The sequence below is a fragment of the Oreochromis niloticus genome, linkage group LG12 (genome assembly GCF_001858045.2).
Source record: "Oreochromis niloticus isolate F11D_XX linkage group LG12, O_niloticus_UMD_NMBU, whole genome shotgun sequence".
NCBI lineage: Eukaryota > Metazoa > Chordata > Actinopteri > Cichliformes > Cichlidae > Oreochromis > Oreochromis niloticus.
In genome coordinates this window covers 29,787,822-29,805,465 of record NC_031977.2, presented here as the reverse complement: position 1 = coordinate 29,805,465, position 17,644 = coordinate 29,787,822, and the positions used below count along the sequence as shown (strand labels likewise).

Here is a 17,644-nt window from a genome sequence, read left to right as displayed (position 1 = left end):
ATTTTTCAAGAATAATTAAAAAGATTCAACATCTGTCTTCAACAGAATTGCAGACTGCACAGATGGTATCTTCCCAAAGGAAAAAGTACTATAGCTTACTAGGGTATATATTAGACTTAGTTACTATATACTAGAGATGGCACGATACCACTTTTTTATGTCCGATACCGATACCGATATCATAAATTTGGAAATCTGCCGATACCGATATGAATCCGATATTGTGTTTTTTTAATCAATAAAACTGTTTTTTTTAATATCTTGCTGCATTTTGTATAAGTTCATACTCAAGTTTAAATAAACAACAACACTAAAGCTATTCTGTTATACCTGTGTGTAAAAAATACACTGCACCCAAAATATTTCATAGTTCAGCAACACTGATCAATCTAATAAACCTTACCTAACTTAAAACCTAACTTAAACCTGCTCCATCCTCCCTATTCTGGTATTTTAAAGAGTACTTAGCAGAAATATTAAGCAACCTAACTAATAGGGTTGCAAACTCCCAGCAAAAAAAATAAAAAAAATAGGGAACCACCCCCCACCCTCCACCTCATGATGCTTAATCGACGTAATCAACTTTAATTTGATGCAGGGTGGAAAAAAATGCACAGAAACAAATTATTTTTCAAGAATAATTAAATAGATTCAACATCTTTCTTCAACAGAATTGCAGAATTCACAGACGGTACCTTCCCAAAGGAAAAAGTACTATAGCTTACTAGGGTATATAGACTTAAGAGTTACTATATATAGTAATGGACTTCTATACATTTTACATCAGATTAAAACTTTGGGTGTAAGATTCAGATAATTATTTATTAAAAGCTACATATTTTAAATGAGAATAAGAAAGAAAAGTATGTCTTTGTGGCCCCTTTTCCCTGTTCATTCCCTATCGGCCCCCCTGGCTGCACTTTGCTAGATCCGCCCCTGCACAGTTACCAGCCGTCAGCTACGTAGAAAAGGATCCTGGTGTAGAAAGTAATATTAAATAAATTCTAACAACAGCTTATCAAGCTTAAAGGTGCTGCTGTTGTTCCGCCGCTGGTTTCCTCTTTCTGGTGCAAAGTGGGCCAAAAACAAAGAAGAGAGACGGACTCGCGACAGAAAAGCCGATCAGCTGATCATTGATCAGTTTCATGATTGAAGTAGCGGCAGGAAGGTGAGGGAGAGAGAGAGGCAGTCGCTCCATATATCGGTTGTTAAGCTTAACACGGGACGCTTTACAAACATTCAGAGATGAACTTACACACTTGCTTTACTTCTCTCTGGGATAACTTCCTCGGAGATGAAATGCTGGTTTGGTAGCGAGGCTACAAATACACACAGCCGCTCTATCACGTGAGCACACTGCTCCGACATGCTACGGTTATGAGCCGAGTTACGCCGTGTTGCAAGTTTTGTGAGATGCTTTTTTTGATACTTAATGGATCGGATTACATTTTTTATTTTTCGCCGATATCCGATCCAGTAATTTAGGTCAGTATCGGACCGATACCGATACGTAATATCGGATCGGTCCATCTCTACTATATACAGTAATGGACTAATATACATTTTACATCAGATTAAAACTTTGGGTGTAAGATTCAGATAATTATTTATTAAAAGCTAGACATTTTAAATGAGAATAAGAAAGAAAAGTATGTCTTTGTGCCCCCTTTTCCCTGTTAATGCCCTATCAGCCCCCCTGGCTAAACTTTGCTAGATCCGCCCCTGCACAGTTACCAGCCGTCAGCTACGTGCAAAGTGGGCCAAAAACAAAGAAGAGAGACGGACTCGAGACAGAAAAGCCGATCAGCTGATCATTGATCAGTTTCACGATTGAAGTAGCAGCAGGAGAGGGAGAGAGAGAGAGGCAGTCACTCCATATATCGGTTGTTAAGCTTAACGTGGGAATGCTTTACAAACATTCAGAGATGAACTTACACACTTGCTTTACTTCTCTCTGGGAGCCGCTCTATCACGTGACGCACACTGCTCCGACGTGCTACGGTTATGAGCAGAGTTACGCCGTGTCGCAAGTTTTGTGAGGTGCTTTTTTGATATTTAATGGATCGGATTACATTTTTTATTTCTCTCCGATATCCGATCCAGTAATTTAGGTCAGTATCGGACCGATACGTAATATCGGATCGGTCCATCTCTAGACATTATATGATCTCAGCTGCTTTATAAGTCAAAATTACTGCAGGATATTAGCTACACAACATGCTTGTTTTGAAAGAACCTTAGATTTTGGATTATTACTTGGGTAACAGGGAAGAGCGTTTTTTTTTTTCTACATTTTTTCAGTTCAGGTGTGTGGATGTTTAAACCCAACAAACGTTAAAACAAATGCCTCAACAATTAAGTGTGTGATAGCACAACAATTTAATGGAAGCACCTAAAGCTTTGAAAATACTTTGCAACACAGAGATTATCCATTGCACCCTTGCACACCATGCATTTGGCTAATGTGCTTTATCTGTGACTTTCTTACTCTTTTAATCCAGTGCCAACAGGGGCTCTGAATCTATACTTTTTCCCCTAGGTTCTTGAGCAGAAGGCTCTGTAATATACTTTTTCTGTTCTCTAGGTCTGATTGTATGCAGCCACTTGGAATCAATGCACAACATATTACCGCTATCCTTTCTATCCCTTTAATACTCTTCTAGGATTTCCCGCAGAGCCTGACACACCATTCCACTCGCACGAGATAGGATTTGTAACTGTGCTCTTATCGTCCAGTGCCACCGGCCACATTTATTAATTAATAGTTAGATTTTAAAGGCTCAGTTATTGGCCCAATTAATAACATATCCTCTATGCAATGTTTATCTCCCTTAACGCTCCCATCATATCTAGCCAAATGTGCTAGTTTAACGTGACTTTAAACTGCAGTGCATTCCAGCGTTTGGGTAGAGCACTTATCTACTTAGGGCATATAAAGTGTCTCTCTGTGTCCTTAATCCGTATAAAAGGTGGTTGGAGTAATTTATTTATTCCAAAGGGAAGACCTTGCTTAAAAAAACGATAGAGCAAAGAAATAACAGCAGTGCACAAGAAGTGCAGAGCTACAAGGGGAAATAAATACAAATGTGTAGTGAATTGCGTTGCTTGTCTTCCTATTACTTTACTCTCATTAATTCCTATAATGTCAAGAGGTGCTCTCTGTTTAGTGTCACAGGCATGTCAGGTGGATTAGTCCTTATCAGAAATGGTCACCCACCCGTATAGAAACACACACACACACACGCAGAGACACAGAGAGACACACACACACACAACAACACACATAGACACTTATCACATACTTTAGACCACTCGCACAAACAGACACACGCACATCTTTGTCACCTCAGCCTGTAATCTTAGCAACAACTTAGTCTCATTTGTAAACTAGATTCCAGCGTCAACCTCTGAGTGCATGCCATGATTAGGGGCTGTCACCTCTGGCTCCACACCTTTGTTAGTTCAAAAACAAGAGAAGACAGCATGACTGGCTTTGCAAATTGATAAGGTTAAAAGCATAAAATTGTCTTATATAAGTACAACTGAAGTATGTTTGCATCATCTAACCTTACCATTAGACTTTGTACTCAGTATGCAGTTATGCAAGCAGGAAACTCAGTTAGTTTGATCGGTGCTGCTATTCAGGTAGTGACACCTAGTGAGAAGCAGAACTTATATCAGGAGGGACCTTGTTATAGGGGATTCATGCCCATTAAAAAAAATCATATTAATATTGTGATCCTTGACAGTTCAACACTAAACATGCACCGGTCTTCCTGTAAGCTACAAACTCTTTACCACTCTTGACACTGACAAGAGTGAATTCATAGACAGAATCCTGGAGATGCAGAAATAACACATATTGTAAAAACGGGTGGTTCTCCTTTAATTATCATTTGGTGCTTTTTTAGGACTTGTCATTAGGCTCTTCTGACTAGAAAGCTGGTATTCCTAGGGCATCTTAATGATGTTATGAAATGGTGTTGTTTTATGTACATAGTTCCTGGCTCTGTCTAATAGGTCCCTATGTGACTATGATGTTTAAGTCTTACGATATTTATTTGGCACACTTCATCCTGCTTCCAGACATCTCTCGAAAGTGATCAAATACCAAACTCTGTAGCAGTGAAAGTTTAAAGTTAAGTTACCTGGTTTGAAGACTACACATTTATGTAAGGAAATAAACACATCCCTTGGCACTGTTGTTTTTAACCATCTTTGATCAAGCAAACACTTAATCTGCTTTGAAGCACTGCCTTTATAATGGTAATATGCTCAAAGACACATAAAATTGACATTTTGTCATAATTGAAATAAAACAGATGAGTCACAAGAAATTGCTAAGTATGATTGTGGGAATCTCGTGAAATCAGGTTGAATCATGCAGGAAGAGACTCAGAAGAACAAGGAGAGCAAAGATGGTCGCATGTGTTGGCATGATGTACTGCTACCCAATTCTGAAAGCTATTTCTGTCAGGGTATATTTATACTCATTTGTTCTACACATTTCAAGTGTTATTTAAGCAAGGTCCATGCCTCTCTCCACAAAATTAGGTAAGAAAGATGGCTCTCAGGAAGAGATGAATAGAGACTGTTCTCTGAGGCTTTGAGCTGCTGGGTCACTGAGACCTTATCAAATGGAAAAATCTGCTCTAAACAGAAAATGTCTTACAAGCTCACACCTTCACTTATGACAGCTTCATATTTATAAAGTTAGAATCTGTGGTTCCAGGTTTAGTACCAATGAATGGAAATTTTTTTCTGAAGTTAAAAATGGAAACTGTCTGATTAAAAACCCTGACATGGGCCAGGGTCAGGCCCTCTTTTGTATGTACCAAGATCTCAAGAGCTTTCTTTGGCCTTCAGAGGAAAAAGTAAAGCTGGTTATATTTCGGTACTCCTCAGGTGAAAAAGAAGATCCTTGAGGAAGAGATTCATTGTCCCCCTGAGGCGTCTGTGCTGTTGGCCTCCTATGCTGTCCATGCTGAGGTAGGTACTCATTTTGGGACTCTAAATTTTATTTTGTAATTCTCAAACACATTGCATCTAATAATCTTGTCTATGCTTTGATGTTTGTTCATCCAACTTGTCTTCCTCCCCTCATGCCCATCCGGTCGCTGCCCCTCCCTGTGTCTGGTTCTGCTGGACGTTTCTTCCTGTTAAAAGGGAGTTTTTACTTCTCACTGTTGCAAGTGCTGTCTCATAGTGGGTTGTGTGATTGTTGAAGTTTTCTCTGCATTATGGTAGTGGTTAACTATACTATATAATGTGCCTTGAGACAACTGTTATTGTGATTTGGCACTATATAAACAACACTGAATTAAATTAAAACAATTAGACTCATCAGGCGATGCATGTTCTTAGTGTAAACACTACAGTTCTGGATGCTTGGGTCAGGGTTACACTGAAAGAAGTTTTATATTTAACACATTATATATTTTTGAATCAATAAAGGGACTCTACCTTACAGAATTAAGTTTATGTGGATGCAGCTTAATAAAAACTTTCTAAAGATCTGAATGAACTTGTAAACAGCATGGATTTATTTTATGGGTTTTCAGAAGAAATGACATTTTCTCTGTTCAGTACCTGAATTTAGTACTGCATGTACCGTTTACTCTTATGAACTCTGGGTTTGACTTCTATAATCTTTTCATATTTGGCTTCGCCTAGAGAAGCCATAAATCATCCAATGTGGATCCAGATTGCTGCTGTTCAGTTCTCGATAAGGACCAGAAGAGCATATTTCATTTTCCCTTGATAGTTCCAGTGTTTTTTGGATGTTTTTACAAAACTAAGAGGTGAAATTTTATGAATAGGAAGAAACTTGGTAAAAAAAAAAGTCTCCTTGAGAGATCACTATCTTTAGGATAGTGGTAGGATATTAGAACTCTGCCTTTTTCATGAGGTGCTACACAACCTCAGATGAAATATACAAACCAAGAACCTAGCTACAAGCTTATTTTTTTTAAATAAGTGTTCTAAAATATAGAATTAGCCACACTCCTAAAGCACCAGCTGGGTGTCGCAGCCACCCAGCAGGTGTGGAGGCAGCAGGAAATCTCAGCTAAATAAAATGGCGCAATCCATTTTCATTAAACAGTAGCATGACATTCGTTACTAAACAGGTGTGAAAGAATAGTCCAGTGTTCAGTTTCATGGCTTTAGCATTTTGCTCTTTTAAGTAAGGTGTACAAGCTGTAACAAGAACAAGGAACTTTGTAGTAATAGGGGTTATCACCTTGAAGGATGCAATACTGTTGTGGAAAAATCCTGCAGTTGGCAGCAAATGGTTTCCCGACAGAGAAGTCATAAATCACCCTTAATTGATCCATTTTGCTGCCGTCTAAGTTACAAAAGTGAAGGAGGTTGGGTATATTGATGTCTTCTTCAAAGGCAAGAGTATGATGATGCATGAGATCGATAGGGTGATTGATGGATTACGCGGTTATTCTCTGACTGATTCTGCTTGTATTGGTTGGTAGTTGTGTTTATGACATTCCAAACAACTTGCCAACAAGGAATTTGCAGACTGACCTCTGGTGGACAAACTATGTAACACCATTTACATAACATGGTTGAAGGGTGTTTCTTCTGTCTCTTACTCAAATTCAATAGTTTATTTATTGGTCATTATAAATGCAGAAATTGATATATATTGGCAAATAGCAAATTTATAGGCCAGATAAGTTTCTGATCCTATAATTATTGTACACTCTAGTTCTAACTAGATTCATGATTCAAGATTCAAGATTCTTTATTCGTCACATGCATAGTTATACAAGTATAACACACAGTGAAATGTAACCTGACACACTCCTCGACATGTGCAAAAGGGGGAGAGAAGAAGAACATTATATATTATATACATTAGGTAAATGTGCAGTAGTAGCATTGCAGCAAGCAGGTGAATTCTGTACATTAAGTGAATTAAATAAGAATAGATAATATGAACATTTTTACAAAATAGAAAATATGAACGTATTTAAAATTTTTAAAAAAAGAAATTGAAATGTACATTGTGCCGGTGGGTTTAGAGTGTCTAGAAGAGAGTCCTGTCTCAGTCTCTTATGGATGCTGTGAGAGGGCATGTGTGGGTGGTTTAGGGCCTGGCTGGCTTGGGGATAGAAGCTCCTCTTGAGTCTCTCTGTCCTTGCCCGGATGATGCGGAAACTTCTGCCAGATTTCAGAAGTTAGAACAGTTTGTTGCCAGGATGGGACGGGTCCTTCAGTATCTGCGCTGCTCTAGTCCGGCATCTCCTGGTGTAGGTGTCCTGAAGCGGGGGGAGAGCAATCCTGCAGCAGCGTTCTGCTGTACGGATCACTCTCTGAAGAGCTTTTTGGTCCTTAACACGGCTGTTCCCAAACCAGGATGTGATGTTCTGTGTGAGGATGCTCTTGACAGCACCTGCATAGAAAGTCCTGAGGATCTCTGGCGAGACCCTGAACTTCCTCAGAGGTAATACAGGCGCTGCCTAGCCTTTTTGGTCTAAATATACATATTTAGACATAAAAACACAAATGTTGTTAACTAATATGGAAGAAGCTTGTAGTAGAGCCATTTGTCTAGGAGCCGGTTATGGAATTGGCTGAAAAGTCATTCAGATTGTTAGGCTTGCGTAAATGTTGATTTGAACAAATTAAAGCCTGAGAAATTAGAATGTAATCAATGTGAATCATTGAAGATTCCCAAAATGGAAGAAAATGCAACTAATTGAACTGGTGGATTGTTCATTCCAGCTCAAACTGACCTTTTCAGAGTGGCTTTTGCCAAGGGTTGAGTTTAGGGTTTAATTTTGTTTTTTTTAACTTAATATTATTAAAATTACTTTGATTTCTGTTAGCTGGTGATATGTGTATGCTAGTCAATATCTTTTCACTGTTTATTTTTTCAGTACTTTACATGACATTAGGCATATTATCACTATAAAGTGCATTGCCCTGTATGAAATGTGCTCTGTTTTTATATGTCTTTGATCTATTGGTCAAGAATCACACATGTTACCTGTAGTCTATGGAAATCATTCCATAGAAAAGAGCGCACTTAATAATTGTCAAGCGATCTTAGTCGTTTTGGTTGAAGGATCCCATCTCCGATGGGGGAAACTGAGGTGCAGCTTTTGCTTGCTACCTCAAAGATTTGCCCAAGAGGCCTCAGAGACTTGCCTTTCCATGCCAATTTAACATGGCTAGGTTAAAAGAGACTGTGTGGATCAAGAAAAGTCAGCAAATCAGCACAATCCCTGTGCTCTCCGGTATCAGCAACAACACAACATACTGGTCCACAATCTGTTTTTTATTTAATCAGCAGTCCACTTTGATTAGTGTCAGTTTGAATAAAATGGCATTGTAGAAGGGAGGCAGGTACTTGTTTAGTAGTGCAGCTGCTGAGAGGGTTTTGGCAGACGTTTCCCTTCTCCTTCTCTCATCATGAGCTGTTTTTGTCCATAACCACTGTGCAGACAGTGGAGTAGAGTATATCACACAGTGGGATCTACTTTGGTGCTCTGGCTCATCTTTAATCATGATTATGCCACTCTGAAGACAGCAATAGGAGGAGAGTAAAGGCTTATTCAAGACCGCTTTAATGTTTAAAAGAGAATTTCTTTATAATGTGGATCATAGCTCTGTTCAGGTCACACAGAATTCGTCTGTGTAATCAGTTTTAAAGGTTAGTAGAAAGTGCTGTATAACTCACAGTGAACGCAGTGGGAAGCTAGAAAAGTGAACATTACCATGCATGAGTTGTAAAGAATGCGCAAATAGAGCAGAAAATAGAGGGTGGAGAAATTTGTGTGTAGACAGAGACTCCTGATTCTTTTGCAACTGTTTCACCTGTGCATTGTCACAGAGTAATATTCATACAGTGAATTCAAAGAATATAAAATAATAAAATACTCAAAGGCATAACCAGTACTATTTTCATCAGTGATTAATCTGACAGTAACATTCATCATGGTCTTGCCGATGGTCAATAAAATGCCCACTGCAATTTTCTCAAGGCCAAGGTGAAGTCTTATGTCAGAGACTTCAGATTGTTTCACAGTCATGACTTGCACTTAGATGTAGAATACATATAATGGTTTCTAGAAGTTTCCACCTTACACTCGCATACAGATCAGAAAAATGTGAACATGTATAAAATAATTATTAGTTACTGGATTTGAGATCTATACCTGCTGCCCTGTGCTTATGTGTGTGTGGGTTTTACAGTGTGATTCAGTACACTCCATGGAAATTGTTCTTTTTTATAGAAGTTAAACTTTGACCATCTCTTAAGTTGCACATATTAACCTGTCAAGGTTTTCAGTCTTTTATGTCATTGTCTGATGTTTTCAACTCAGTGAATGATATTTCAAAAGAAATAATATAACATTTCAAAAAATGAGTTCTGAAATATCACAAAAGTAGAGAAATAGAGAAATGCAATATGCATTCAAGAGGTTGATTCATAATATAATTTGTTGGTGGAGTATCGTCATTAAACGGTGAACTTGATATCAAAGGAAAGCTCACTTTGTTAACTGAGAGTAAATGTTAAATCTTATAAATATATAAACCTTTAGCTTTAGCTAACAAAACTATGTTCTTGAAATTCCATAAGAAAATAAGCATAAATTAGTCTCTAATAAACTTTTTTTTAATGATAAAGACAACATTCCTCTTTGAACTTTGGGGATATCTACTGTTGGTTCCAACTGTACACAGTTGTACACATTGGACTTTGTCTGTTCTATATGTTCTTTCTTGTATCCATTTTCTAAACTTCTTATAAGGGAACACGGGGGCCTGAGTAATGGCATGATGAGCTGAAAGGGAAAATCTCTAAAAAAAAATATATTCCACATATTTTACATCCAAGTTAAAGATGCAAGTCTACAATTGTGGGAAATATCAGAAGTCTTTAACTATTGAAGACATGACCTTGGTGGGCATTTTTTGACCATCTGATGATGGACCATGGACCAAGACCATGATAATTATCTTTTAGATAATAACTGATAAAATTAGCCCTGGAGATTTTGTGGTCATTTTCAGAATTTCATTTGGGAAAAGAAAACAGATAAGTTGCACGAAAAAGTAAGTACACCTCTACAGTTTTTGGATCCATTAAAATAAACTCAGAGATTTCAGACTAGACAAGTGACAACTTTTTGCCATTGAAGTGTGGTATGTTTTCATGCCAGCATCTAAAGAACTCTATGATTGTGGAATCTTGTGAGTCTGGAATGAAAGTCATCTAAAAGACTTGCCTTGGATTCGTTGCCCCAGTGTATTCAGCCCAAAAGTACACTGTTTAATGTCTGTAAGATCACCAAAATTTCCTCAATATCTGCAGGTAATTCTCACAGCTGCTGGCTGGTTTGAAAGTGCATGTGTATACAGCCAGAAAGAGATTGCAGAAATTTGACCTGCATGGGAGGCATGCCAGGAAAAAAGCCTTTTATGATGAAAATGGTTTGGGGTTGAGTCACTGCCTCAGGAACTGGGCAGCTTGCAGTCATTGATTCAGCTGTGAATTTTGCATCAAATCAGAACATACTTAAAGATAACGTGAGACCACATATCCAAAGCTGTTGTCAGAAACAGTGGGCAATTATTCAAAAACGACTTTAAAAATGATTCCTGCTGAAGGGAACAATCCTAGCTTATGTATTAAATCTCTCCACAGATATTAAAAGTATTCATATTTAACAGCGGTTGCCTGGTTTGAATTTTCATGGTGACTTGCACCCTTTGCACAGTCAGTTTCAGTTTCTTCCTTCTGGATGAAGGTTTTGGTCCCAAAATGTTGAACAACAAGGTTTAAGAACAGCTTTGTTCAGCAGCCATCACACAGATGAATAAATTATAGCTTTGTTACTTTGTGGATTACATGATGCTCAAAATTATTATTAGTTTTCAGTTTTTAGTATTTTGTACTAAGCTTATCTGCTGTCTGTTGTGTCTGTATTGAGAGTGTGCATGTGAGGATCGATGATTTACAACTGCAAACCAGACCTACCTATGGGTACAAATAAAGTAATCTAACCTTTTATTGGGAGATTCCTGGAAAATTTCATTTTCTATGTGGTTGCGTTCATGTAAATAGCCTCTATATTTTGGTTCTGTATCTGTATCCTTTCCAAAACTTTCAGTAAAGCCAGCAGTGTCCATAGGATAGTCTTACTTTTCCAGCCTTTGTAGGTCTGTAGAAGTTTCACTGTGTCCTTTTTTATATTCTAAGCAAGTGCAGTGCTAGAAGGAAGTGTTGACATGGAATTTCAACAAGAAGCCACCCTGGAAAATTGTGCAGGCAGTCATTTTGGCACAGAGGGTATGTAGGGAATGAGGCTGAATCACTCAGCCATTTGTAATACATGTCGTGCTGAGTGGGGAGGGATGTGACAAGCTAAAAGGCATGAAAGACACAGGTGGGAATAGCTCTGTTTTACAGGTGGCTTTCACAAAAGATGTACTAATATATATTTTCTGAAAATCCTGAGCCATAATCTACTTACTTTGTAGTTGTATCCCAGTCTGTTTTTTTTTGTACTTTTCACCTCATATTATATGGGACAGATAGAATGATTTCAAATATGTCGCTTTTTTTTGTTTCAATCATGTTATTCAGTATTCATTGGAAGTTGTCAGCTTTGCCTTGAGAGTATTAAAATTCTACCTGTCCAAAGTGTCATAATGGGTAATCCTACCACAGTTAGGTCATCTAGCATTAACATTTGTGACACTGAGGCAGGGAACTGCGGAAAAAATGATATAGACAACAAGCTGGTGAAACACATCAGGTTAATCCCCTTTCGCAGTCGTTCACTGTAGCAACAAGTAACTGGAAAAGCTTAGCTATGAATCCAGAAAGTATTTTTTATTTATTTGTCATTGTCGTTACTTATGTTATTCCAACTGTAGTGCACATGGGTTAAGCTGAAGCATGTTTAAATATGATAACTTAAATGAACAAAGCCTTTCCCTGTTGGCTTCTTGTTTTTGCCAGACAGAGTGAGATTCAACCCTTGTTGTTTTAGCCAGATAAACCCATTTTGTAAAGCTTTTATTGCACTTGTAGTAATGTAACAAGTTGTCTCTAATTTGAGTAACACTCTTCTTCTCTACTCGGCTGTGCTCCATGTGTCTGTTAGGGTTTTACACAGTGAGTGTAAACAGTTATACCAGGAAACATCAAGCTAATTTACTAATGTAAGAGGAGTTTGAAGCTCTCTGACACAAGCGTGTTGATGTCATGAAATATTGCACTTGCGTGGTCGATATGTAATCTTATTTTGTTGCCAAGATAATTGCTGGGTGACAAAAAGATATGATCATAATGACTGGACTTAGGTAAATGAGTAATTTGAGCTAAATACTGAGGCCTACTTACTGTTCCAATTTGATGACATGGTAATTAAAGTAAACGCAATGTTTAAGATTTTCTCCATCTCTTTGTGCAAGCATCTTAAAATTGCCATTTAGCACAGAATTGTCTGAGAATTGTTGACTCCACAGAACATTTGCTGTGCTGGTGTGAGAAGATCTGTATTTTTCATTTTTATTGGTTTTCTTTACATGGAATAGTGTGATAAATTCCCTTCTTCTGTTGTATTTGGGGTTTATTGAATATAATGTCCATTAATTAGCCGTTGCAGACTGCGGAGCTGCTGTTGCCGGTCATCAGTTAAAGATATTGACAAAAAGCTATCTTGGACAGTCGATTACCACACGTAGTTTGGGGTTGTTTTGAAATAACTGGAAGGTAAGTAATCAAAACGTATCTGAGAGCATTGTCACTGGCAAAATATCACCGCGTCTGTCACTGAGCTGAGGCCCAGTGGAGCCACAAAACCTTAATAAGTCTATATATCATCAATTATGAAGCAATTACAAACAAGCAGGTGTTGAACCTCGGGAACAGAAGTGGGAAGGATGGGAAACTGAAATAAAGGGATCTAATTAAATGGCCATTGGCTTCACCAGTCTGTTAGTCACTGCAGTGGTGTTCAGGCTTTGCAGGCATATTACATTCAGGTCTGTTAAATACTGTTTTCACGCTGTTGTGCACAAAAATAATATAAAAAATACCAATATTAAAGCTTTAATCACAACCAAACAAAGTATTTGTTAATTTTACTTTGTTATAGGCAGACACATGGTCTAAAGATAGACACTTATAGTGCAAAAGATCATTGCGTTGCCAATTGCATTTCAAAGCTCATGTCATTGTTTATGGATGTATTTTCTATTGAATGCAACATCAAAGTACATGTTTGTGGTTCCACATTTCTCAGTTTCTTTGTTGTGTGTATTTTTCTTCTTTACTTTTCAACTAAAGGTGACTCAATTACATTTTCAGTACAATACCAGTAATAGCAGTAAACGGTTTTTAGCAGCCTGAAACTTTAGATAGAATAAGATTTCAGAATCAGAGTAAGGAAATAAATTAGTTTTGTACAGCACCTGTTTTTCACCAAGGTGTAACCAAAAGGTTCACTAGTCGTAATGGTTGAAATCTATGTGAAGAGATATACAGACACAATACTTAAAACAGAGTTGTCCAGCCATCTTTCAGTTGGATCAGACACTATTCAACTCAAGAAATGGAAAACTTCCAGAGAAGAAAACAGGGGACTGGAACACACTGATTAATTTAAAACCTTTAATTGTGTGATGGAAATGTTTTTACACTTTGCCTTCATCAGCATCAAAGTAGACAAAGCCATGCAGCAAACAATTATAATCAAGCTAGACCGGGTGTGCACTTGTCACTGGGTATTTGGTTAAACAGGGTTTCAAAGGCTTGGAGTTTCACAGTCAGTCTCAAGTGGAAAACCCCAAGACAGTGTCATTAATAAAAAACACAGACCTTTCTGACTTATATTTACAATGATAACAGTCGAAATGTAAACATACATCAATTATGGAAAATTAGAAGAAACGGGACAAATTCAATTTTTGATTTCTGCAGAGCAGTGAGTTACAACTAAGGGTTTTTTGTTTTCTGTTTCCCAGAACGTCTTCAGTGTAGTGTTCACCAAGGTTCAGGAACTGCATAGGTGACTTTGATGGTTTCCCTCTTCAGTTTATGCACTTTAAGATGCCCTTAAAAGTAATTTTCCAAAACGGTTTACCACAACAGATGCAGCTCATCAGTGAGTTAGCATGATGGATTACAGATTCAGAAAACTGTTGAAGGGCAACTTTTAAATAGAGTTAGATTTTCATATTAAAAATTGAGTTGGTAGTCACACAATAAAGAACTGTCTCGATGCATGCTCAATCATCCAGGTAAGGAAATCTCAGAAAGTTGATTTGTGAAGTCACTTGGAGGAGCGATGAAATGTTTCTCCCATTGAAAACGCTACGTCCAGATGAACAGAATCAACTTTTTGGGACAGTAAAGAACTGTTTGTTGCTTGGTGTAATTCCCAAAAATATAAACTATAGGATTAAAAATTGTTGTACTCATTACCAAACTCATCTTACATCAACCACAAAGTGCATGGTGCATATAGCAATGTACTGCTGTGCATAAAGAAAGTCTGTGTTCATATTAACTCTAAAAAAATCTCCACTTTTCAGACTATAGCCGCATGTATAATTCATATCCTTCTACCTGTTTTACTGTAGCCCAGAGCAAATTCCCACAACTCCTCAGTTGGTGATGCCTAATCCATCTATATCTCTATTTAAACATGCATAATATAATTTGCACCCTAGATCTATGCTGATAAGTGATCTCAGTTGTCCCAGAGAAATTTCTAATAACATCATTTAAACCGTCTCCCAACAGCTGGGCTCTGATATGTGCAGTGCATATGAATGACATTCATTGTCCAGGAAACCATTTTCTTAAAGGTGCTCTAGTTCTAACTTATGAACAGCTCCTAGGAGAGATATTGTCTTGGCTGTTATTGGATGAAAGGTGGATAGTGATTTTAACAATTGGGGCACTTTTGCTCTGTTTTACAGTACGGAGATTATGACCCTGCTGTTCACAAGCCTGGCTTCTTGGCTGAGGAGGAACTGCTGCCAAAGAGGGTGAGTGATGGCCATTTACCGGCTGTGACAGAGAGGCTGATATTGTAACTAGAGATGGCACGATACCACTTTTTTATGTCCGATACCGATATCAAATTTGGATATCTGCTGATACCGATATGAATCCGATATAGTGTGTTTTTTAATCAATAAAACTGTTTTTTAATATCTTGCTGCTTTTTGTATAAGTTCATACTCAAGTTAAAAAAAACACAAAACACTAAAGCTATTCTGTTATACTTGTATGCAAAAAATACACTGCACCCAAAATATTTCATAGTTCAGCAATACTGATCAATCTAATAAACTTAAACCTACTCCATCCTCCCTATTCTGGTATTTTAAAGAGTAAGCAACGTAACTAATAGGGTTGAAAACTCCCAGCAAAAAAAAAAAAAAAAAAATAGGGAACCACCCACCCTCCACCTCATGATGCTTAATCGATATAATCAACTTTAATTTGATGCAGTGTGAAAAAAAAATGCATCGAAATCAATTATTTTTCATGAATAACTAAATAGATTCAACATCTTTCTTCAACAGAATTGCAGACTGCACAGATGGTACCTTCCCAAAGGAAAAAGTACTATAGCTTACTAGGGTATATTAGACTTAATAGTTACTATATACAGTAATGGACTTCTATACATTTTACATCAGATTAAAACTGGGTGTAAGATTCAGATAATTATTTATTAAAAGCTAGACATTTTAAATGAGAATAAGAAAGAAAAGTATGTCTTTGTGCCCCCTTTTCCCTGTTCATGCCCTATCGGCCCCCCTGGCTAAACTTTGCTAGACCCGCCCCTGCACAGTTACCAGCCGTCATCTACGTAGAAAAGGATCCTGGTGTAGAAAGTAATATTAACTAAATTCTAACAACAGCTTATCAACCTTAAACGTGCTGCTGTTGTTCAGCCGCTGGTTTCATCTTTCTGGCGCGAAGTGGGCCAAAAACAAACAAGAGAGAAGGACTCGACAGAAAAGCCGATCAGCTGATCATTGATCAGTTTCATGATTGAAGTAGCAGCAGGAAGGTGAGAGAGAGAGAGGCAGTCGCTCCATTTATCGGTTGTTAAGTTTAACGTGGGAATGCGTTACAAACATTCAGAGATGAACTTACACACTTGCTTTACTTCTCTCTGGGATAACTTCCTCGGAAATGAAATGCCGGATTGCTAGCGAGGCTACAAATACACACAGCCGCTCTATCACGTGACGCATACTGCTGCAACATGCTACGGTTATGAGCCGAGTTACGCCATGTCGCAAGTTTTGTGAGGTGCTTTTTTGATATTTAATGGATCAGATTACATTTTTTATTTCCCGCCGATATCCGATCCAGTAATTTACGTCAGTATCGAATCGGTCCATTTCTAATTGTAACCATTCACAAAAGCATAGCTGATATTGTTTTCACCTCGTGAGACAGTGTGCGTGTGTGATCATGGCAAAATGTGGTCCTGGAGACACTTGATGTAGCAATGTATGTTTCTATAAATAGATGTTGTTAACTCAGTAGGATTACAAGAATTACAGTAATTTAAAGCTTTACAGGTGAGTAGTTGATCTCAGAATGAAGGCCAATTTAGAGATAAGTGAACTGAAGTATCTGGTGTGATAGTTTACTCTCGATTGACATATTTGCTATATTATTGCATTATTAGCATTTTCCATCCATCCATCCATCCATCCATCTTTTTCTGGTTATCCGAGGTCAGGTCGCATGGCCATTTCAATATGTATTATATCCTCTGTATTTAAAGCTGTTCCTCTCCATTTCAGGTGATTAACTTGTACCAGATGACTCCAGAAATGTGGGAGGAAAGGATCACAGCATGTTATGCAGAGCACAGGGGTAGGACTAGGTAAAAGCTGCCGCACTGAACTGGACTGCTGTGAAGTTCCACAGTCATCAGCACTATTTAAGTTTTGAGTTCACACAGGATGTGCCTAAAACTTGATACTGCAAGAAATGTTTTATGTAAAACTGGACTCGGCTTACATTGAAATGCAAAAAGGATTTCATAGCAGTTGTCTCTGAACTGAGGATTTTTTAAAAGCAGCATTACTAGATGAACTGTTAAAAAATGTATTGCTGACCCAAAAACAAAGTCCATTAACTTATCAATTTACATCATTTAAGTGTAACTAAATACCCTCTACATTCATAAGAACCAAAATTAATGTAGCTATTTTAGAGTAAATACTGCACTGTAGATATTGTATTGCCCTAATTGCTGTAGTGAACCTAAAATGACAGGAGAATGAAAATCTATTTTTGTGCCATTGCACTTTGCTCCACTGCTAAACTGAGCTAAGCTGAAAATGATTAGGGAGCAAGTGTGAGGGATGTGGAGTGTCTTACAACTCTGTGGGTGGTGAGTTCAATGCTGGACAGTGATTTCTAAAAGCCATAAACCTCAGCACTTGGAAAAGTAATAACTGAGTCACTGGTACTGATCAATAACCCTCTCAACCCAATCAGTGGGAGGGAAGCTGGTGGTCCTCACCCGCACGGTGTCGTCCTGGAGACCCTTGCTATAGCAGGAACTCCCACAAAGGCAGTTGCTTTGGTTGATCTGGCATGTCTTTCTGTTTCTCTGCCAACTCA

At 37.9% G+C, this 17,644-nt stretch overlaps 1 protein-coding gene across 1 annotated transcript in view; it reads left to right on the top strand.

The window, feature by feature from the left end:
- The window catches only part of nf2a (NF2, moesin-ezrin-radixin like (MERLIN) tumor suppressor a), a 34,621-nt gene that overhangs the window by 2,780 nt on the left and 14,197 nt on the right, over positions 1 to 17,644 (top strand). Inside the window, exons 4-6 of the mRNA XM_003454176.5 lie at positions 4,906 to 4,989; positions 14,962 to 15,030; positions 16,816 to 16,898. Coding sequence (XP_003454224.1) covers positions 4,906 to 4,989; positions 14,962 to 15,030; positions 16,816 to 16,898 — 236 coding nt within the window. The remainder of the gene's footprint in view (positions 1 to 4,905; positions 4,990 to 14,961; positions 15,031 to 16,815; positions 16,899 to 17,644) is intronic.